The sequence below is a fragment of the Lipophrys pholis genome (assembly GCF_963383615.2).
Source record: "Lipophrys pholis genome assembly, chromosome: 11".
NCBI lineage: Eukaryota > Metazoa > Chordata > Actinopteri > Blenniiformes > Blenniidae > Lipophrys > Lipophrys pholis.
The window spans coordinates 29,719,785-29,743,765 of NC_137631.1; the positions used below are offsets into that span (position 1 = coordinate 29,719,785).

Genomic DNA, 23,981 nt, shown 5'->3' on the forward strand with positions numbered 1-23,981 from the left:
GTGTGTGTGTGTGTGTGTGTGTGTGTGTGTGTTTGGTTCTGTATAACAGAGATAACAACTGTGTGGGATGTTGGGAGATGCTCTCACATTTAAGTGCAGCTGATTGGTCCATTGCCCGATGACCTTATACTCGGCGGTGGACAGGTTGTTGATCTGGTACTGGAAGATGTCGTAGCGCCCGGGGGCGTCGCCGTTCTCGTTGAAGATGACGGGAGTTCCAGCACTTCCTGTAAACACAAACAGAGAACCGTTCAGGGTGAAAGCCAACGGTGCTCAGCACTTCTTTATAAAACTGGTATTCTTTTAGCAGGAAGTGAGATCCACACATCGTTATAATCTTTAATATCTTTAATATCTTTAATATCTTTAATATCTTTAATATCTTTGCAGTTTATCTTTGTTCTTTTATTATTGACAACTGGATCAAGTTCAGGAGAAAAAAGGCAAGTAGAAAACAAGATGAAAGACAAAACCGTATAGTAGTTTAATAGAATAAAATTTCAATTACAAAATGTTTTTGGCATAATAACAACATTATTTAAATTTGAATATCTGAAGGTTTTCTCTCAGATGTTCTGTCTTTCTGTCTTATTATCAGGTTTTTTGTGTGTGTGCTGTGACAGTTTTTATTAGGGATGTCCTGATCACACTTTCTGCCCCCGATACAGATCCGATTTTTCAGAATTGAGTATCGGCCGATACCGATACTTTCCAGATCCGATACTCACATTACTATTGCAAATATACTCAATAGTCTATTTTTGGAGCAACTAAGATGTCTGAAGCTAAAAGCACTATTGGCAGAAGCTTTGTTTACCTAGAACTTCTTCTCAGAACGACTTAAACATAAAAGCTCTGAGGAAAACAAACTTCTTTGTGTATTAAATTCCAGTTTACCTTAAAGCAGTATGAGAGGTTTGACCTGAATGTCACTAAACATTTACATTTCAATGTGAAGTATAAACACTTCATTCCACTTCAAAGTGGTAAAACCTGTTTGACAAAAGTATTCTGAACATAGTACTCTCAAAAACGTATTCAGAATACGATCTTTGTTCTCCCTGGCCTTCTACCAACAAACCTCCGTCCACCCCTCCCTATGAACACGGCTCAACACGAGGCTTCAGGGCATGTAGTACACATGCCAGGCCTTTAGGGGCGCTGTGACTCACCAAACACAATAAAAACACAGAAGAAGACAGACCACATAGAAATTTAGAAGTAGACTTCTGCACATAAACCCATAAACCACTATATATAACTCTAGTTTTATAGGTCTATGGCCCCGCTCCGCCTGCTTCTAGCTTCTGCAGCTCCACCCGAGCTTCTAGTCCCTGATTGTTCTGGTTATTAAGTGACGTAGTGGACCGTGTTTTTATTTTATTTTTTTTTTTTTAGATCGGCGGGGTGATCGGCTGGATTTGCGGATCCCCGATCACTCACAAATCACCAATATCGGCCCCAATCCAATATCTACCGATCTGATCGGGACGTCCCTAGTTTTTATATTCCGTTAAGTCAAAGAACTGAACCTCTGCAAATCATTTTAACTTTACATTTATACTAAAACTACCAAATAAACTCTTTGTTCTTATTGAATCAATGATGGTTTCTTTAACATCTTCAGTACAATGGACACGTTTGTTCTGCAAGTAACAGAAGAAGTTAGTTTCTATTCTATTTTCCTTCATGCCTGCAAGTTCTGGAAAACTAAGGATCTGTTATCGAGTGCAGCAGAATCAGACGAGATGTTGACTTTCCAAAGAAAAATGGAGAAATAAAACACAAGTAGTTATCTTCTGTATCCACACAAATCATTCTAAGGTTCTTCTTTCTACACTTTCTAACCCAAGGACACGCAGCCATCGTTTCTGGCTGCAAAACTCTGACGAGAGAGTAGAAACATCTTTCTACAATCACAAGTCTTCACAACTCAAACATGATTCAAAGGGGATAACATACAATATCCTTGTTGTGCTACATATATTATTTACAGTTATCACACTGATCCAAATACTTTACAACTGTTTTTGGATTAAACCAGCCTGAGCAGCTCTATCTAGACAGTAACATGATTTCCTAGATTAACCAGCCTGAGCAGCTCTATCTAGACAGTAACATGATTTCCTAGATTAACCAGCCTGAGCAGCTCTATCTAGACAGTAACATGATTTCCTAGATTAACCAGCCTGAGCAGCTCTATCTAGACAGTAACATGATTTTCTAGATTAACCTGCCTGAGCAGCTCTATCTAGACAGTAACATGATTTCCTAGATTAACCAGCCTGAGCAGCTCTATCTAGACAGTAACATGATTTTCTAGATTAACCTGCCTGAGCAGCTCTATCTAGACAGTAACATGATTTTCTAGATTAAACCAGCCTGAGCAGCTCTATCTAGACAGTAACATGATTTCTTAGATTAACCAGCCTGAGCAGCTCTATCTAGACAGTAACATGATTTCCTAGATTAACCAGCCTGAGCAGCTCTATCTAGACAGTAACATGATTTTCTAGATTAACCAGCCTGAGCAGCTCTATCTAGACAGGAACATGATTTTCTAGATTAACCAGCCTGAGCAGCTCTATCTAGACAGTAACATGATTTCCTAGATTAACCAGCCTGAGCAGCTCTATCTAGACAGTAACGTGAAGCAGGAACATGAATTAAAAAAGAAGCAACAAGATTTTTAAAGTTTGAGCAAATGATGACAGAGAACAAGCAACTTCAGAAGCACCTTTCATGAGGAGTGGAAGTGTGTGTGTGTGTGTGTGTGTGTGTGTGTGTGTGTGTGTGTGTGTGTGTGTGTGTGTGTGTGTGTGTGTGTGTGGCTTGTCCACTGGGTGTGACCGGAACTGTTGTGGGGGGAAATATGAAATATGAGCTTGATGTGAACAGACCAGCGTAACCTGACACCGAGCTGACCAGGAAAGGAATCGATTCAAACGAAACCGAAGACAGAACGTTGTTGGAAAATTAACAAGTGAAGCAATAAAGATGCAAAACAAGTTTATATTTCTAAAATCTTGTGGAGGAAGATCTGAATGTCCCAGAGCAGTGGAGGTCAGGTCATCATGATACTGTCATCCAACCATGTGGTCACTATCAGGGCCGCAGCGCCATCACCTGGCCAGAACACTAAGTACTTATCAGATTCATCTTCATCAGCAGGAATGTCACCACGTCACACTGGTGAAGACCAAATGAAGCATCATGAAGCTTCGTCAACCACTTTCTTTATTTTCTGACTCCCACCAGATGGCGCTCTTGGTTTTAACATAGAGGCTGAAGGACTGGTTATGAAGTGTGCTTTCAAATGTTGGTTGCGCCGACAGCGCCATCTCGTGGCTTCAGGACATGAAGAAGGCGGTTCATGAAGGTTCATCTGGCCATCGCTACGTCAAACCTAAGCTGTGGGCTTCATCTGCTGGGCTACAGGCGTCCATGTTTGGTCTGGAGACGTGTCTCTGCAGTAAGTGAACTATAGCATAGCGTTAATAATGCTATCTTTTCAGCATTTCTGCCATTTCTATGTACAAAGTTTTCAAAATGTTGCTTTGCAAACACGAAACCTTTTAGGTAAAAAACCAAAAAATGATGCGTTTTCACTTGAAAAGTTGTGGTGGAAATGGGATCTAAGATGTCGTGATACAAGAAAGTACACAGGAAATCATGTAGAGCTGGAGAACAGGATGGTGCTCCAGCAGTACGGAAGGTTCTCAATCTTACAGATTCTCCAGAAGATGGTGGAAGTGATGGAAAATGGTGGAAGACGGTGGACGACAATGGAAGACGATGGAAGATGGTGGAAGACGATGGAAACGATGAAAGACGATGGAAGATGATGGAAGACGATGGAAGACGTGGAAGATGGTGGAAGATGGTGGAAGACGATGGAAGAAGGTGGAAGACGATGGAAGATGGTGGAAGATGGTGGAAGACGATGGAAGATGGTGGAAGACGATGGAAAGAAGGTGGAAGACGATGGAAGACGATGGAAGATGGTGGAAGATGGTGGAAGACGATGGAAGATGGTGGAAGACGATGGAAGACGATGGAAGATGGTGGAAGATGGTGGAAGACGATGGAAGACAATGGAAGATGGTGGAAGACGATGGAAGATGATGGAAGACGATGGAAGACGATGGAAGATGGTGGAAGATGGTGGAAGACGATGAAAGAAGGTGGAAGACGATGGAAGATGGTGGAAGACGATGGAAACGATGAAAGACGATGGAAGATGATGGAAGATGATGGAAGACGATGGAAGACGATGGAAGCTGGTGGAAGATGGTGGAAGACGATGGAAGATGGTGGAAGACGATGGAAGATGGTGGAAGACGATGGAAACGATGAAAGACGATGGAAGATGATGGAAGACGATGGAAGACGATGGAAGATGGTGGAAGATGGTGGAAGACGATGGAAGATGGTGGAAGACGATGGAAAGAAGGTGGAAGACGATGGAAGACGATGGAAGATGGTGGAAGACGATGGAAGATGGTGGAAGATGGTGGAAGACGATGAAAGAAGGTGGAAGACGATGGAAGATGGTGGAAGACGATGGAAAGAAGGTGGAAGACGATGGAAGATGGTGGAAGACGATGGAAAGAAGGTGGAAGACGATGGAAGATGGTGGAAGACGATGGAAAGAAGGTGGAAGACGATGGAAGACGATGGAAGACGATGGAAGACGATGGAAGATGGTGGAAGATGGTGGAAGACGATGGAAGACGATGGAAGATGGTGGAAGACGATGGAAGACGATGGAAGATGGTGGAAGACGATGAAAGAAGGTGGAAGACGATGGAAGATAGTGGAAGACGATGGAAGATAGTGGAAGACGATGGAAGATGGTGGAAGACGATGGAAGACGATGGAAGATGGTGGAAGATGGTGGAAGACGATGAAAGAAGGTGGAAGACGATGGAAGACGATGGAAGATGGTGGAAGACGATGGAAGACGATGGAAGATGGTGGAAGACGATGAAAGAAGGTGGAGGACGATGGAAGATGGTGGAAGACGATGGAAGATGGTGGAAGACGATGGAAACGATGAAAGACGATGGAAGATGATGGAAGACGATGGAAGACGATGGAAGATGGTGGAAGATGGTGGAAGATGGTGGAAGATGGTGGAAGACGATGGAAGATGGTGGAAGACGATGGAAAGAAGGTGGAAGACGATGGAAGACGATGGAAGATGGTGGAAGACGATGGAAGACGGTGGAAGATGGTGGAAGACGATGAAAGAAGGTGGAAGACGATGGAAGATGGTGGAAGACGATGGAAAGAAGGTGGAAGACGATGGAAGACGATGGAAGACGATGGAAGACGATGGAAGACGGTGGAAGATGGTGGAAGACGATGGAAGACGATGGAAGATGGTGGAAGACGATGAAAGATGGTGGAAGACGATGGAAGATGGTGGAAGATGGTGGAAGATGATGGAAGACGATGGAAGATGGTGGAAGATGGTGGAAGACGATGAAAGATGGTGGAAGATGGTGGAAGATGGTGGAAGATGGTGGAAGATGGTGGAAGATGGTGGAAGACGATGGAAGATGGTGGAAGATGGTGGAAGACGATGGAAGACGATGGAAGATGGTGGAAGACGATGAAAGAAGGTGGCAGACGATGAAAGAAGGCAGAAGACGATGGAAGACAGTGGAAGACGATGGAAGATAGTGGAAGATGGTGGAAGACGATGGAAGACGATGGAAGATGGTGGAAGACGATGGAAGATGGTGGAAGACGATGGAAAGAAGGTGGAAGACGATGGAAGATGGTGGAAGACGATGGAAGATGGCGGAAGACAATGAAAGAAGGTGGAAGACGATGGAAGATAGTGGAAGACGATGGAAGATGGTGGAAGACGATGGAAAGAAGGTGGAAGACGATGGAAGATGGTGGAAGACGATGGAAGATGGTGGAAGACAATGAAAGAAGGTGGAAGACAATGAAAGAAGGTGGAAGAAGATGGAAGATAGTGGAAGACGATGGAAGATGGTGGAAGAAGATGGAAAGAAGGTGGAAGACGATGGAAGATGGTGGAAGACGATGGAAGATGGTGGAAGACAATGAAAGAAGGTGGAAGACAATGAAAGAAGGTGGAAGACAATGAAAGAAGGTGGAAGACGATGGAAGATGGTGGAAGACGATGGAAGATGGTGGAAGACGATGGAAGACGATGGAAGATGGTGGAAGATGGTGGAAGACAATGGAAGACGATGGAAGATGGTGGAAGATGGTGGAAGACGATGGAAGATAGTGGAAGACGATGGAAGATGGTGGAAGACGATGGAAGACGATGGAAGATGGTGGAAGATGGTGGAAGACGATGGAAGACGATGGAAGATGGTGGAAGACGATGGAAGATAGTGGAAGATGATGGAAGAAGGTTGAAGACAATGGAAGATGATGGAAGACGATGGAAGATAGTGGAAGACGATGAAAGAAGGTTGAAGACAATGAAAGAAGGTGGAAGACGATGGAAGATGATGGAAGACGATGGAAGATGATGGAAGACGATGGAAGATGATGGAAGACGATGGAAGACGATGGAAGACGATGAAAGAAGGTTGAAGACAATGGAAGACAATGTAAGACGATGTAAGACGGTGGAAGACGATAGAAGATGGTGGAAGACGATGGAAGACGAGCCTTCTTTAGCCACAGAGGAAAGAATACTTTGAACAGAAGGTGCTGATGGGACTTTAAGATGACTGGACATGTTCAAATCACCACATTGCTGATTCATTGTACTCTTGAGTCTTCAATGTGCCAAATTGGAAGAAGAGCTTCATATTCCATTGTTGTGGCAAGAGTTTGGTACCCGAGTTTGGTACCAGAGTTTGGTACCAGAGTTTGGTACAATAGTTTTGTACCCGAGTTTGGTACCAGAGTTTGATACCAGAGTTTTGTACCAGAGTTTGGTACAATAGTTTGGTACCAGAGTTTGGTACAATAGTTTGGTACCAGAGTTTGGTACAATAGTTTGGTACCAGAGTTTTGTACCAGAGTTAGGTACCAGAGTTTGGTACCAGAGTTTGGTACAATAGTTTGGTACATTAACTCTCTAAGTGAGAAAAGAACCTGCTGCTAATATGTAAAGTGTGTATCCAGGCTGGAAGAGTTCATCAGCTGCAATGTGCCCCAAGAAAGCAGTGAGAATCCAGAAGTATTCAGCCTCCTTCGATGTACTGTACAGGTTTTCTTCTCAACGTGACTCATCAACAACTTCATTCCATCTGTTAGCATGTCGACTGAATCCTTCCTGTTCGATTCAGAATCTCTGGAGAAACTCGTCATATCTAAACTACCAAGTTGGATTGTTACTTTGGTGACTGTCAAAATAAAAGTACCAAATCCAGGAGAATATGGACTGGGAGTCATGACACCACGGAGGAAACATTTCAATATGTGTACTTGTCTGTGTACTGGCCTATTGGTGAAACGAAATCAGACAGAGACTAAGTACTAATCTACTTCAAAGTACGCATCTCGCTGGGCACACATGAAATACCTGGATGTGTTCTGGCTCCGCCCACTTTACCCAGGACACATCAAGACTGGAATTGTGTGGAATTGGGAAGCTAAATTACCCAAAATGCACTTGGCAAGAAATGGCAGAGGAGAGTGGGAAGTGGGTACTTGTGTGGGTTGGTAGTGGTGCGGTGGAGTGGGCGGTTTGATTCTGTGCTGCCCCACTTCTCTTCCTCAGCGTGAATAAGATCACATCAGCAGTGAGACGAATCAGCAGGATGCAGAAACGCCCCTCCACCGCTGCCAACACCTCGTCAGCCCCACCGCACGCCGCTCCGCTCACTGCACTGGATGTGTGTTGACACAGAATTAACATCCTGGCTCTTCCCCGGCGCAGTGACGGCGACACGCTGCAGCTTTGTCTTTAAACACAATGGAACTGCCCAGACGCTTTGTTTCTACATTGAACCTGCTTCCTGTGGGTTTCCTCATGTTGCTCTTGGAGTCTGTCATTCTCTCATGTCTGTGGGTTTCCTCATGTTGCTCTAGGACTCTGTCATTCTCTCATGTCTGTGGGTTTCCTCATGTTGCTCTGGGACTCTGTCATTCTCTCATGTCTGTGGGTTTCCTCATGTTGCTCTAGGACTCTGTCATTCTCTCATGTCTGTGGGTTTCCTCATGTTGCTCTGGGACTCTGTCATTCTCTCATGTCTGTGGGTTTCCTCATGTTGCTCTAGGACTCTGTCATTCTCTCATGTCTGTGGGTTTCCTCATGTTGCTCTGGGACTCTGTCATTCTCTCATGTCTGTGGGTTTCCTCATGTTGCTCTGGGACTCTGTCATTCTCTCATGTCTGTGGGTTTCCTCATGTTGCTCTGGGACTCTGTCATTCTCTCATGTCTGTGGGTTTCCTCATGTTGCTCTAGGACTCTGTCATTCTCTCATGTCTGTGGGTTTCCTCATGTTGCTCTGGGACTCTGTCATTCTCTCATGTCTGTGGGTTTCCTCATGTTGCTCTGGGACTCTGTCATTCTCTCATGTCTGTGGGTTTCCTCATGTTGCTCTGGGACTCTGTCATTCTCTCATGTCTGTGGGTTTCCTCATGTTGCTCTGGGACTCTGTCATTCTCTCATGTCTGTGGGTTTCCTCATGTTGCTCTGGGACTCTGTCATTCTCTTATGTCTGTGGGTTTCCTCATGTTGCTCTTGGAGTCTGTCATTCTCTCATGTCTGTGGGTTTCCTCATGTTGCTCTAGGACTCTGTCATTCTCTCATGTCTGTGGGTTTCCTCATGTTGCTCTGGGACTCTGTCATTCTCTCATGTCTGTGGGTTTCCTCATGTTGCTCTGGGACTCTGTCATTCTCTCATGTCTGTGGGTTTCCTCATGTTGCTCTAGGACTCTGTCATTCTCTCATGTCTGTGGGTTTCCTCATGTTGCTCTGGGACTCTGTCATTCTCTCATGTCTGTGGGTTTCCTCATGTTGCTCTAGGACTCTGTCATTCTCTCATGTCTGTGGGTTTCCTCATGTTGCTCTGGGACTCTGTCATTCTCTCATGTCTGTGGGTTTCCTCATGTTGCTCTGGGACTCTGTCATTCTCTCATGTCTGTGGGTTTCCTCATGTTGCTCTGGGACTCTGTCATTCTCTCATGTCTGTGGGTTTCCTCATGTTGCTCTGGGACTCTGTCATTCTCTCATGTCTGTGGGTTTCCTCATGTTGCTCTAGGACTCTGTCATTCTCTCATGTCTGTGGGTTTCCTCATGTTGCTCTGGGACTCTGTCATTCTCTCATGTCTGTGGGTTTCCTCATGTTGCTCCGGGAGTCTGTCATTCTCTCATGTCTGTGGGTTTCCTCATGTTGCTCTGGGACTCTGTCATTCTCTCATGTCTGTGGGTTTCCTCATGTTGCTCTGGGACTCTGTCATTCTCTCATGTCTGTGGGTTTCCTCATGTTGCTCTGGGACTCTGTCATTCTCTCATGTCTGTGGGTTTCCTCATGTTGCTCTGGGACTCTGTCATTCTCTCATGTCTGTGGGTTTCCTCATGTTGCTCTTGGAGTCTGTCATTCTCTCATGTCTGTGGGTTTCCTCATGTTGCTCTGGGACTCTGTCATTCTCTCATGTCTGTGGGTTTCCTCATGTTGCTCTGGGACTCTGTCATTCTCTCATGTCTGTGGGTTTCCTCATGTTGCTCTGGGACTCTGTCATTCTCTCATGTCTGTGGGTTTCCTCATGTTGCTCTGGGACTCTGTCATTCTCTCATGTCTGTGGGTTTATTACTGTGGATAATAAAAGATTTAAAAAATCTAAATAAAATAAAAATTTTAAAATGAATGTAACTACTCCTGAAACATAAGAATTAATCACATTTGATCCAAAATACCCATTTCCTTCTTCTCTTGAGGTTTAAACAGTAAGTAGTGATTCCAGGTCCTGGGATGGACTTGATTTTCAGGTAGTGGATATCTTTACTGCGCGGCAGTTTGTCCTGGAGTCGGAGCAGCGACAGCCTCGTGTTGGAGCTGGATGGATCCCACAGCCAGAGCGCCCTGCCAGGAAGCTCTTCATCAGGGCAGAGCTGCCGCCCGCCGCTCCCTCTGTGGTGTGTTTTCACCTTCGCTCCTCCGGTCCTGTCCATTCCAGCCGGGCAGAGACGGGATCCCCTCTGGTTCCACACATAATTACCTGGATCTCTGGGACGTCTGGAGCTCAGCGGACAGAAATCCCTGCAGGAAACACACACCTCTTCACAATGGCTGGAGATCCTATTCTGATCTCCAGCCATCAATTGATCCGTGTTGATTTATGGAATATCAACCAGGAAGGAGGTGACATTATAGACGGAGCACATATGTCCCAATATGTTGGCGTCACGTCTGGAAATCTTCCTTTCTGGATTCTTTCAGATGTCGTTTAGATCAACTTCTCTGAATAAAGTAACGTCCAGTGACGCAGGTAACACATTACTCTTAAATATGACCACTTCTTTCAGTAACGAGTAATCCAAGGGATTACTTTACCCAAAGCAGTAATATGATTAAAGTTACTTCTTCAAGTCACTGTGTGTTACTATTGGAGGACGTCGCAGGACACACACACACACACACACACACACACACACACACACACACACACACACACACACACACACACACACACAGAGGTTTCTCTGCATGCTCACCTGACCCCGCCCCCTTCTCCACTCTCAGCCAATCACGGGCCAACCCACTATAACATTCCAGTAACAGAAAAGAATTGGAGCCAACAAACATCACTAAACCTGAACTTTGCAGTTCCAGTAGTAACTTGTAAGGTTCCTTAGTAAAAAGATATTTTGGTAGGAGTTCTGGGGTGAAGTGTCGCTGTGATGTTGAAGCAGGTGAGCCAGTAGATCAATTTACCTTCTGAAAGAATAAATGAAAATATCTGGAGGCAGTTTCCCTGAAGCAATTTGTTCAGTGAAAGAAGGCAAACAGAACACAGCCCTGAATTTACAACAACACAGGTTTCCTCTGTGCTTCACAATTCATTGTTACATGTATAATTAGGCTTCCAACGCAACTGAACAGATTCCTAGATGCACAAATATTAGATTATAGATTCCTTGTCTGGGTTGAAGAACTCTGAATGCCACTGACTTCAACTTGTCTCAAACATGTTTAGTTTTATATTATTCTTGATCTACAATCTGATCCAGTTTGTCTTTTTATGCTCATCTGACTCAGATTGTGGTTTTTGATGTTCGGTGGTTATTAATCCATCATGATTAGATTTGTGGAAAATCCTCAATGAAAACATGTCGAGTTGATTTGGAAGTAAATCAGACTGAAGGTCACCTGTTTGTCCATCCATCCATCATCCATCCATCATCCATCCATCATCCATCATCCATCCATCCATCATCCATCCATCCATCATCCATCCATCTATCCATCATCCATCCATCCATCATCCATCCATCCATCCATCCATCCATCCATCATCCATCCATCCATCATCCATCCATCCATCCATCCATCCATCATCCATCCATCCATCCATCATCCATCCATCATCCATCCATCCATCATCCATCCATCCATCATCCATCCATCCATCCATCCATCATCCATCCATCCATCCATCATCCATCCATCATCCACCATCCATTCACCCATCCATCCATCCATCCATCCATCCATCCATCCATCCATCCATCATCCATCCATCCATCCATCCATCCATCCATCCATCCATCCATCATCCATTCACCCATCATCCATCCATCATCCATCCATCCATCATCCATCCATCCATCCATCCATCCATCCATCCATCCATCCATCATCCATCCATCCATCCATCATCCATCCATCCATCATCCATCCATCCATCCATCCATCCATCATCCATTCACCCATCATCCATCCATCCATCCATCCATCATCCATCCATCCATCCATCCATCATCCATCCATCCATCCATCCATCCATCCATCCATCCATCCATCCATCCATCATCCATCCATCCATCATCCATCCATCCATCATCCATTATTAGTAAACGACCAGAGCTCAGCGACCGACCCTTCAGAAGTGTCCAGATCACCAGAGGAACACAGAGGCAGTCGCCTGCATCCAACCCTCCGATCGACCTGTGATTTAGGTTAAACTGTGAGACGTGAGAGGAAACCCACAGCGCCAAGTACTTTTGTTCTCTGAAACGTTCTCTACTGCCAACACATGCCACCACAAGCCACACTGATCTCCAACCAAACAGTTATTGAGTTTCAGTAATGAAACACCTCCTAAGAAGGTGAGGTTGAACCCCTGAAGGCCTCCGCTCTCTACTTTTATCACTGCGAGGTTTGAGCTGATCTAACAAGGTTTAATCATGAGCCTTCTGCATATTTACATCTCCGGGTACATTTCTCTTTTGGCTGATAATGTAAAGCAGTGTTAGAGGTCAGGATACAGTTTATCAGACGGACTGGAAGCAGAAAGAAATGAAAAACAAGTGTTGTTTGGTCCGGTTTGCTTCGTGTTCTGACTTCAGCTCCTCACCAAGACAGAAACAGCTGATCGTCAGCCACATGGGAGGAACCTTTCCAATGTCTGCTGGTTCAAAGTACTCATGAGAGTATTCCTGTGGGGTTTCTACAAGCAGAGGGCTTATAGAATGTTTAGATAAGTGCAGGCATTCTTCTGTTGGCACCGTTGGTACGACTGGACTCCCACTACATGCTTGGAATGCTTTTGGACGAGAGGTTTTCTCTGCGTTTGGACAATGAAAGGCTGAAAAAGTTTCTTCCTGTTGTTCGAAGCTGATCCACGTGTCCAGCAAGTCTGCCTGCACAAGGTCACTGAGACGTCTCTCCGGACTTCCTCCGATCACAGCGAGCTTCTGAAGACATCTCAGTGCATTGATGTGGGGTTTGACGTTATCCTCCTGTTAGTACGGTGGTTATGAAGAAGACAAACATGGAGCTGGAATCTTAACGTCACGTGTCTGAATGTCCTCCGGCTGGACTTCCGCCACTCATTACTGCTTGTAAAGGTTCTGTCAAGCCTGGGAGAAATCTTCATATCTGGTGTAAGAATAAGGCAGGAGGGCAGGAGGGCAGGAGGGCAGGAGGGCAGGAGGGCAGGAGGGCAGGAGGGCAGGAGGGCAGGAGGGCTGGATGTTGAGAAAATGTCACCATGTTTTTTTTAAAGCTGCTGTGAAACACCTTCAGTGGCTCTTAGCACCAGAGTTCCAGGCTCTTTCCAGCTGGCGCTATCGCCGGTGTACTGTTACTTCAAACCTCCAAAGGTCCAGTTGTTTTTCCATCAGTTGTCAAGGAGCCGATTAAGAGCAGCGTCATTCTGTCCAAAGCACTTCTGTGGAAAACCTGCATGAGGTGGCAATGTGCCAAAAGGCATCGAGACTGCCTGAAAAGGAAGAAGCCAAGACGAAGCCGTCGTATTGCACACCAAACGGGAGGCCACGCAGCTCGCCCTGGAAGCTGCTGGGTGGATCAGGCTCCTCGCTCTCTGGCCCGATGTGAGCATCACCTCAAGGCTCGAAGTCAGAGCTCAGCAGAGCTCAGCAGAGCTCAGCAGAGCCCAGCAGAGCTCAGCAGAGCTCAGTAGAGCTCAGTAGAGCTCAGCAGAGCTCAGCAGAGCCCAGCAGAGCCCAGCAGAGCCCAGCAGAGCTCAGCAGAGCCCAGCAGAGCCCAGCAGAGCTCAGCAGAGTGAAGAAATACACAAAGTGCCACGAAGTGGAAGAGACGAGCTGAAAACTCTGCTGCCAGCAGTTTAAACATCGTTCATCAGGTCCAGTTTGGAAAGTCCTGGGACTACACAGGTGAAAGGACGAGTGCAAGTCAGCTGATGATTGACGTTACAGAATAAAAGAAACTGGATCAGCCCTAGATCGTTGATCGGTAGCTGCTGGTACTGAGAACTGAGTCAGCTCTGACCAGGTCCAGACAGGTGGTCTGGTTTCATGAGGATTCTTCTCCAACAAGGACTCCTGAGTCTCTGTTTGACCTGCAGACACTGGAAGTCTTTACAGAAGAGCCAATCAAAACAAAGCTGTTCTACACAGCGGCGTCAGGTTCCGACACGGCAGAAATATTAAGTCATGAAATGGTGAGATGAGGAGTAACGTTCATGAATGGGACGAGCGCCACCACAGAAGCACCACTGCACTGAGCACAGACTGGGCAGAGGCTCCTCCACCGACCCACTGGGGCCGGGTTCCTGTTCACTATGAGAAGGGCTGGGATCCATTCCAATCCCATTTTCAATTCCGCTTCCCGATTCAGTTCTTCATCGAATCTCATTTGGAAAGAAGGCTGTGCCGTTGCTGCAGTATGAGGAGCAGAGGACACGCTCACCTTGCTGCTGCTGCTGGTTGAGATTCACTCCAGAGCGGAAACGTGACATTCATTCACTCACATTGCTGCTCTGAGCAAAAGGATGGAAATCAGCCTTGTGTGGCCTCGTGACACGCTTGTTCATTAATATGAAATGTTTGTGCATGCTGGAGGTTTTACCTCCCTTTGATGAAATATCCACTTTTCCAGTATTGTGAGTTTCCCTGTTTCATCCTTCCTCCTGACATGGAGCCAACCTTTCCAGCGTTTGTGCCGCTCGGCCGCCGTTTTCCTGCTGCTGCGCTGGTGAATGGCGTTGTGTAGCTTGGTGTAGTGGTGACCTCATTCTCTGAGAAGGGAATCGTTTGGAAATCTGGAAAACGATTCCATGGAATTGAAACACTGGGAACCGGTTCTGGATTCTCATCCCCCCGATGAGGACCTCATCACAAGGGCTGCAGGTTTGGAGATACCCCGTACCGAAGTATCTTAGCTAGTAGCACTGCTTCATGATTTCTTACCAGTACATCATGTACAGGAAGTAACTGCTCAGCTGCTCTCTGGTGTACTCCGTGTTTATGAAACTGTAATAATGACACTGTCACTGTATTTGTTGGTGGTTTTAATGTTATGGATGATTTGTTGAACGGGTTAGTGTTAGACTCTCCCACCATGTTGCCCATCTGTCCCACACAGTATTGATCAGTCAGCAGGAATGTGGCTGCTGGTTCAGGAGGTCGAACTGAACTGGTGCTTCCTGCGTTCACACACTTCCCGCGTTCACACACTTCCCGCGTTCACACACTTCCCGCGTTCACACACTTCCTGCGTTCGCACACTTCCCACGTTCACACACTTCCTGCGTTTGCACGCCGTGAATATTTCATAGTTTCTGAAATCCATCGAGCTTTTCCCCGAGTGGCTCGTCTGATCCCGTTGAGAAACAAACAGCTGAGGTCTCTCCTCTTCCTTCTTCGTTCAGCACTTTTTAAAAAGATGCACATGAGAAGTGAAGTCGCAGCAGGAGATGAGCGCTTCACATATTAATCACTTATATTCTCACACACACACACACACACACACACACACACACACACACACACACACACACACACACACACACACACACACACACACACACACACACACACACACACACACACCCACACACAGAGCATGCAGCATCCTGCCTACAAACAGCAACAACAAGCCTTTATCTCCTCTTAGGAAGCGTCCACTGTCCAAACGAGCCAGGAGGCGAGGGGGGGGGTACCCCCAACCCCCCCCCCCCCCCCCCCACCCACCCGCTGCTCTCCCTCGCTCCACTTAACGCGATCAAACGGTCCGATGCTACAAAGCACCCCCCCCCCCCCCTCCCACACCATGCAGATGGCTTCACCGCGGCGAGTGCTAACATTAGCACAAACGTCTCGATTAGCCTTCTGACGCTCGTCTATAAATAAGCGGCGGAGTGGAGGGTGAGCTCGCAGGGCGAGCACGGCTGAGCTGGCGATTAGCCTCCTGGCCACCGCCGCTGCTCGCCGCCCACGTTCTGTTCTACATCTTAGCGCATCCCGCACATGGAATTATGGGGAACGCGTACTCACAGAAGCGCAGCATATTATATATAAATACGCTGACGGGAGGCAGCTCCCTTTGATTTGTGTCAACGTTTGATGTATGTGGAGGTTTAACGGGGCGTGCTGTTCACAGACCCACACAGGAAACCCCACCGCAGCGTGACACTGTGACTCTGCGTGTCTGCGTCTTAATAGGAACTTCTTCAATTGCAGAAACCATCCGAGCTGCTCGCCGCTGAGCCACGAGCGCTCCACCGAGGACGAGTTCTCCGATTACCATCAGGTTCCACTCAGGCAGGCGCCAGTTTGACCGTCATCTACAAATATTGAATTATAATGAGAAAGTGAAGCGAACATCAATGCCTCAATGTGCGACCACAACGTTGTACCTATCAGCCCAATATTTTAGTCGTAATCAGGAAATCTGAAGCGGCAGCAAACAAATGAAGCCAAAGAGCGACTGAATGGAACTTTCAGTGCCCAGTTCAAACTCCAGCGTCTGTGACGGCATGCGGAGCGCCAAGTCTCATTAAAATGTGAAAAGCTCCTTGATGCTGAACGATTCCCAACGGGTTTGGAACAAACATGGCCGCCCAGACCGCGTTGTTTTCAGGCGAAGCATCGACACCTCGTCCAGCCACCTTCTGCACGCATCCGTATTAAAGGGCTCAAATCCAGTGAATGCTTCTTCCAGGAAACCGTCCAATCTGCCCCTCATATCTGCAGCTGGAACACATGATTGATTAATCAGAAAATAAAAGCAACAATCTCCTCAGTGTACGGCCACTTCATAGAGTTTCTAATAACCCAGGACTCTGCAGTCTTTATGACCAGAAGAGACGTTTCTACAATTTCCCACCAAATTAAAAGCATCGGAGCCACAAAACATGTAAATTCTCTGAAATTAAGAAAAAACTTCTTTCAACAACTAAAAAGTAGTTTTCATTCCTAAAGTGTTCTGGATAGATTTTACTTCTATTTTATTACTTTTTTGCTCTTGTAGCCGTTTTTAGAGGATTTTACTCTTCAGCTATTTTAGCTGCTTTAACTGTTTATAGTCGCTGTGTTCTTCGTTGACAGAGCAGTTTTAGCCCTTTTTCCATTAGTTCCCTTTTTCTTGTTTTTCCTCTTTTCCTTTTTCCGTCAGCAATTTTCATTTTTCAAATTTTATTGTCTTTTTAAAAAAGCATTATTGAGTATTTATTTAGCTTTTTTATGACTTTTGTTTGGCAGTTCCACCTATTCTAGCCATGTTAGCTGCTTTAGTCTATGTAGCTCTAGTCAGGAGATTAAACAACTTTTGAAAATCAGGTTGGAATGCAAACAAAATAAAAATGTGAGCAAACTCTTTATTGACAAAGAAATTTATAAAAATGTCAGGGAGCCGCTACAGGGGGCGCTGGAGAGCCACATGTGGCTCCACGAGGAGCAATGAAATCAGTAAAGTAACTGTGTGGTGCACTTCCCAGGATGAACTATAATGTAGTTTCACCATGAGGTGTGTCATGCTGGCTGGTTCACTCCAACTATTGTGAATACATTCTGATTTATTAAACAGAAAATATTCAGCAGTTTTCTTTTACTGTTGGAAAAAGAAGCGAGGAAAAGTTCATCCCTCAAAAGTGACAAACCAAGAAGAGGTGAGCACAGCGCCAGGCACGTCCCACAAACTGGTAAGTGATATAAGAAGTAAAAGTAAAGTAAGAAAACTGCCATCAAGGCCAGAGAAAACTAGGGATCAAGTTCATTCAGGAAGGTGAACAAATATGAAAAAAACCAACCTGCCCTCTCCTGCTGCTGTCAGAGTAAAAGCCTCCGCATACTCCCAAAACAACAAGGAGAAAGGTTGGGCTGTGATGCTCCTGAGAAAAAGCTTTTCTGCAGGAGAGTTCATATTCCAAGAAGAAGCTGTCGAACTGTCGGCCATGCCCGCTCATGACAGGCCACGCCCCCCCCCCCCCCCCCCCCCCCCCACACACACACACACACACCAGCCACACTTCTGTGAAGCGACTTTTTAACTTTTCGACTGCAGCTTATTTCTCACCTCCAGTGTTTTCAGAAACACATTTCTCTGTAGTGTTTCAGTAATAAAAGAGAAGGTTTGTGAGTCGCCATGTTGCTCTGATTTGAACTGCAGGAGCTGAGTGATGCCTTCAGGTGCATCATGTAACTCTGCCTTCCGACATGTTAACGAGCTGCGGGACTCATACAGTAGTGAGGTTAGAAGCTGAATATGATTCAAATATGACTGATAGTCATTAGCGAGCTGGAACATGACTAGGGATGGGAATTGATAAGATTTTTCTGATTCTGGTTCCATTTTCGATTCTGTTTAATGATTCAATTCTTTATCAATTCTCTTATCGATTTTTTTATTATTATTATTATTATTATAAAAAATTTTTTTTAAGATTTTATCAATTCCTCTAACGATTCCTGAGTATTGTTTTGAGAGGAAAAAAAGCAGTTTTACAGTTTTCTGCACCAAAAGGAACAAATGTATTTTTTCCAAACATGAAACTTGAATTATAATTTTTCCCTTAAAAAAGAACAGTCAAATGTGTATTTGCCTTCATTGCCCCCTGGAATTTACACTTTTTCAAATTTTGTGCTGTTGACAAGTTAACCCTCTCCTGGAGGCGGAGCCTGGAGAGGAATGAGGAAGTGACATAGGAGGAGGAACTCGTTCTCTCGGTCTGCAGGGAATGCTGAGTTTTCATATTGTGTTGGTGCTTCTTTTGAGGGGATATTCAACACAGAATGATCTAATACATAGACATACAGGAATAGACCTCTACTAGAATGTGGATGTCTACACAGTAGACATACTCTAGTAGATCATTTACTACTGTATATGGTGTGAAAACTAGAGGCTCAGACATAAAGTAAAGATCTACCAGCATATGTCTACACTGTCGGCTTGTTGGAGCAGACGTTCACTACACGGGACAGATTGACGGCAGAGTTCATTTATTAAAAGTCCCTCATTAGTCCTCAGACAGGACATGTCTTCACTAAATGGACCGTCTTCAGCAGCCACACAGCGCAGCGCTCTGGGGAGGTGATGGAGGCCAAGGGTGTAGCTCAGGAGGAGGTGATGGAGGCCGAGGGTGTAGCTCAGGGAGTCACTGTGCAGGTTGTTTAGACTATCAGAGTAAACCGGAGTACCGGAGTAGAACCAGCACACACAGAGAAAGAGAACATGAAAACGCCACACAGAAAGGCTCCTGCCGGGATTTGAACCCAGACTTTTTTTTTTTAACTGGACCTTGTGGCTGTGAGGCGAGAGGCTGTGGACTCTGTGGATTCAGGACGTGGTGAGTGAACATGTATTACCGTATTCTATTATTTAGTCCTTTATCGTCTCCCACTCTAGACCTTCTTCCTCTCCATGTTTTCTCCTGGTTGAAGGAGGTTCTGCGTCGCAGTGTGTGACATCATGCAACGTACCGCAACGCGACTTGACGTCATGCTGGGAAATGAATCGTTAAGAAGAATCAAACACATTTAAGGTGTACGATTCCCATGGAATTGATCAGTTGGAACCGGTTCTCATTCAGAACCGGTTTTCGATTCCCATCCCTAATCAAGACAGTGCTGAAGTTTCGGCTTCTTATTGTTGACTAATGTGACCATTTAGAAGAGAAGACGTGTTTTAAAGGTATATATATTTAGTGAAAGAGCAGAATGAAGCATGACTGTTGTGATATTCGGTGAAATGTGGTGCGACTGATCTCCAACAAACAGGAAGTGACGGAGGCAGCTGTCAGGCTTGATGTTCAACATGATGGAGGATCATAGGACTGATGCAAGCTTTTCCTTTATAACTTTGATCTTATCAGCAGGGATGAACAGGAGATATAAGCAGAGACACTTTAGCACTTTATTTCCTCAATCTGCTTTATTGTCCCCAAGTTTTCTTCAGTTGACACGCTTCTCTGGTTTTTAAACTGAAATAGAACTGATCAATATGATTTCAATCGTATTTGCTTTGATTGACTAAAATCAAACTATGTGATGTTGAAAATTTCAGATTTTAACTGTGAGGTGGACTGAAACAGAACAACATGTCGGAGAATCTGTTCTCAAAACAAACTCTTATTTTGAACTAGACCAGAGGTCAGAGGTCATCAACCTGCGGCTCTGGAGACTCATGTGGCTCTTCAGCTCCTCTGTAGCGGCTCCATGAAGCTGTTATGTCATGAACAGAAACGCTGGTTTTCATTTTGATTTCAACTGCAGTAAACACTGATTTTCTCAGATGGTTGAAACTCCAGGATGAAAACAGATAAAGAAGGTAAAACAGTCAGAAGAGCTTTGGGGAGAAGGAAAAAAGAAAATGAAAGAAAAAAGAACAATAAAGAAAGAGAAGCTCCTATCACTCAACCTGCTGTAACCACAGTCACACACACAGATGATGCTTCTCTCACATATTGTGACGTTAATCTAGTTAATCTAGTTAATCTAGTTAATCTAGTTAATTTTTTAAATTCTCAACTGTGGACAGAGTTTTCTGGAATGATCGTTTGTGGAGACTCGTATCTGCGTTGATGTGTAAATGAAAGACATGCAGAGAAAGAAACCGGGATGAAACGAGGCTTGAATGTCCTGATGGTTCATCACCAGGTTCAGCTGAAGCCTGATGAGCAGCCCCAATACTAGTGGTGTTGAATCAGGAGACATGGGGACATGGAGACGTGGAGACGTGGGGACATGGAGACGTGGGGACATGGAGACATGGAGACGTGGAGACATGGGGACATGGAAACATGGAGACATGGGGACATGGAAACATGGAGACGTGGGGACATGGAGACATGGGGACATGGAACAGTGAAAGAACTGGTCCAGAACAGTGAAAGAACTGGTCCAGAACACTAAAAGAACTGGTCCAGAACAGTGAAATGAGGCTGAATCTCGTGTCGATTTGACAGAAAACTCAGTCCAAACACTTTCAGCCCCTTCAGCAGGTCCAGTTGATCCAGAACAACGGGTCTTCATGTGTTTTGCTGCTTCAGCAGGCGATGCCTTGACCGGACCCTGATGATTGATGAAAGTCAAGACTTCTAACAGCCACTTTTAAATCCCCGGCCCGGCCCAGCCCGGCCCGGCCCGGCCGGCTCCTGTTTGACAAAACAAATGTTTGTCAAGTAGATCAAATCCTCTAATAAATGCTAAACCCTATTTTCCTGTTTGCTGGCTTCAGGGATAAGCTGCCATTCATTAAATATAAATATGGATTTTATCCCTGAGGAGCAGTTCTGAAGGAAACGTACTTTAAAATGACTCACACAGAGAAAAGCTCTTCAGCTGCTCTGGAGCGGCTCCACGAAGCCTTCCAATGGAAACATTGGTTTTATTTTTCATCTGCTTTAAACACTGATTCTCAAAACTGGTCCAATCTCCAGGACAAAACAGGTGAAGAAGGTAAAACAGCTGAGTCAGCCAGAACTGGGAGGAGAAGAAAAATGGTAAATAAAAAAATAAAAAGAAGGAAAAAAGTACAAGAATGGAAAAAGAAGAAAGATGATAAGAACCCCCAGTGAGCTCAGGAGGTAGAGCATGAGACTCACAGTCTCAAGGTAGAGGGTTCATGTCCCACGCCAGGCGCCACCTTCCCGTGGGCTCTCCACCTGCAGGAAGGTTCTTAATTGGTCCGATGTGATCTGGGAGACGGTGCTCAGACTGTCACCCCCGTGACCCGGAAACGGATAAGCGGAGGAAAATGAATGAATGAATGAATGAATGATAAGAAACTGTAACCGCTGGGGAACGTAGAACGACGACAAACAGCTGCTTTAGCCTCTTTAGCTATTTAGCTAAGATGTATAAAATGATGAAAAGAGAAAATCCATAAAAAAAAACCTTTCAAAATGACCGCAACAGATAAAAGTAATGCTATCGCTATGCTACCGCTATGCTATGCTAACATGATGTCCAGCTCCTGCAGCCAATCAGCAGCCTCACATGGTACCAGTCAGAATGTCTCCTGGACTCTCAGAGAGGAAGTTGGTATGAAACAGGGTCAGAAGCTCCATGTTGGATTAGTTTTACTAATAAAGGTTAAGAATTGATTTAAAGAGGATTTAAAGGAGACGTGAGGACACCAGCTGACGGCTCCTTTAAACTCATTCTTGCTTTGGTGAATAAGTGCTGAGGGAACAATGTGAGGGAACTAGTGGGAACTACCCAGGAAGTCATGAAATGGTCAGAGAACTTTATCTTGGTGAAGACAATGATTCTGTTCTCATCATTTCTTGTTGAGCAGTGACGTTATAGAGACAGAAACACAGACACAAAGGAAATATCTTTCAACCTGCAGCTTCAGGCTCATCCTGACTCATCTGGGCGGGGTTTGGGTTGATGGATGGTTCCGGGCCGGGGCCTCTGATGCCACAGTAAATCACGCTCCGTCTTCCAGCGGCTTATCAACGCCTCGTGCTGTGTTGCTGCCGCATGTAGTGGAGCCGCCATGAGGGATGCCGAGAACTTCAGATCAATCACACGCAAAGTTGCAGATACCATATGGTCACCTTGTCAGTCGTGCTAAGAAAGAGGAGCTGCGGCCGAAAACTTCCTGTTTTCACTTTTTATCTTCGCCAAAGAAGTCGGTCAGGAAGGTTCGGTTTCCTTCTAAATGTACTGATTTATTTGTTTTTATATATGTACGTATGTATTTTACTAACTTTTCAACAATCATCATTTCAGGGATGATTGGTCATCATCCAAGGATCAATGGATTAGATCTGTGGACGTTAACGGCTAATCATTCCCAAATAAATCCAGAAAACTGCGAAGAAACGTCCCATACAGAGTGGACAGGAGACATGGAGGACATCAGTGTTTTTTAGTGTGTATTATATACATGTGTGCGTGTCCCCCGGCTAGCTCATTTGGTAGAGCATGAGACTCACAATCTCAGGGTAGAGGGTTCATGTCCCACGCCGGGCGCCACCTTCCTGTGGGCTCTCCACCTGCAGGAAGGTTCTTAAATGGTGCATTGTGATCTGGGTGACGGTGCTCAGACTGTCACCCCCGCAACCCGGAAACGGATAAGCGGAAGAAAATGAATGAATGAATGAATATACATGTGTATTATAGATTTCACACAGTGACGTTGTCACCTGGCAGGCAAGTCGCATCGATATGAGCTAACGGCTAACATGCTAGCAATGCTAACTCGCTTTAGCTTATTAATACAGTTTTAAGAACTGAGCCATCGGCAGCAGCAACAAGGAGCAGCGCTCAGGGGAGCAGGGGGAACCAGGGTCTCTTAGGACTGTGGAAGGAAACCGGAGAACCTGTGGAGAACCTTTAGGTTCTCCACAGAAAGGATCCTGCTTGGATTTGAACCAGGGGCCTTCTCGCTGTGAGGTGAGAGCGCCACCGTGTGGCCATCATAAAGTGAAGATCTTACAAAGTGTTAAAAACGAGCATCAGCAGGCAGACGTGCTGCCGATGTGTTGCTCTTCTACCTTTCTGGATTGGCTTGATTCTATAGCATGTGCAACTGGCACACACACACACACACACACACACACACACACACACACACACACACACACACACACACACACACACACACACACACACACACACACACACACACACACACAATGAAATCAGGAATCTGGTGCTACCTGGACACCAGCGTTTGTTTCATTTCCATCCATGTGGATGTGACCTCTTCACACTCACAACGACCTTGGTGTGACTATGGAAGACAAACTGAACCGTCCTCACCACCAGAACCAACAAAATACTGGACAAGCTGGTGAAAACCGGCTGAGTGCTCTGTGGGGGGTCTGGACCCTTTTAGAGGAACTCCTGAACAAACTGAAAGCAAACATGACAACACCTTGTCCGCTGAAACAAAGTGTAGGGTTGTAGTTAGTATGTCAGGCCACGGGAGGGCGCTGTTGCTTGTTTTTATAATGAAACCACACAGACGTGTGTAGAGAACAATACACGCTAAACGTGAACAAAATCAAGAGAACCGGACATTCGCATGAGCAGACGAGGAATCAGACGCTATGAGCAGCGAGGCTCCGCCTCGGGAGCCGGAATAAAAAGTCAC

At 45.5% G+C, this 23,981-nt stretch overlaps 1 protein-coding gene across 2 annotated transcripts in view; it reads right to left on the reverse strand.

Moving 5' to 3' along the window:
• Positions 1-23,981, reverse strand: part of grm8b (glutamate receptor, metabotropic 8b) — a 208,342-nt gene that overhangs the window by 39,005 nt on the left and 145,356 nt on the right. For both annotated transcript variants that reach the window (XM_080475550.1, XM_080475551.1), the window contains one exon: positions 88-227. In XM_080475550.1, the coding sequence (XP_080331676.1) occupies positions 88-227 (140 nt within the window). The remainder of the gene's footprint in view (positions 1-87; positions 228-23,981) is intronic.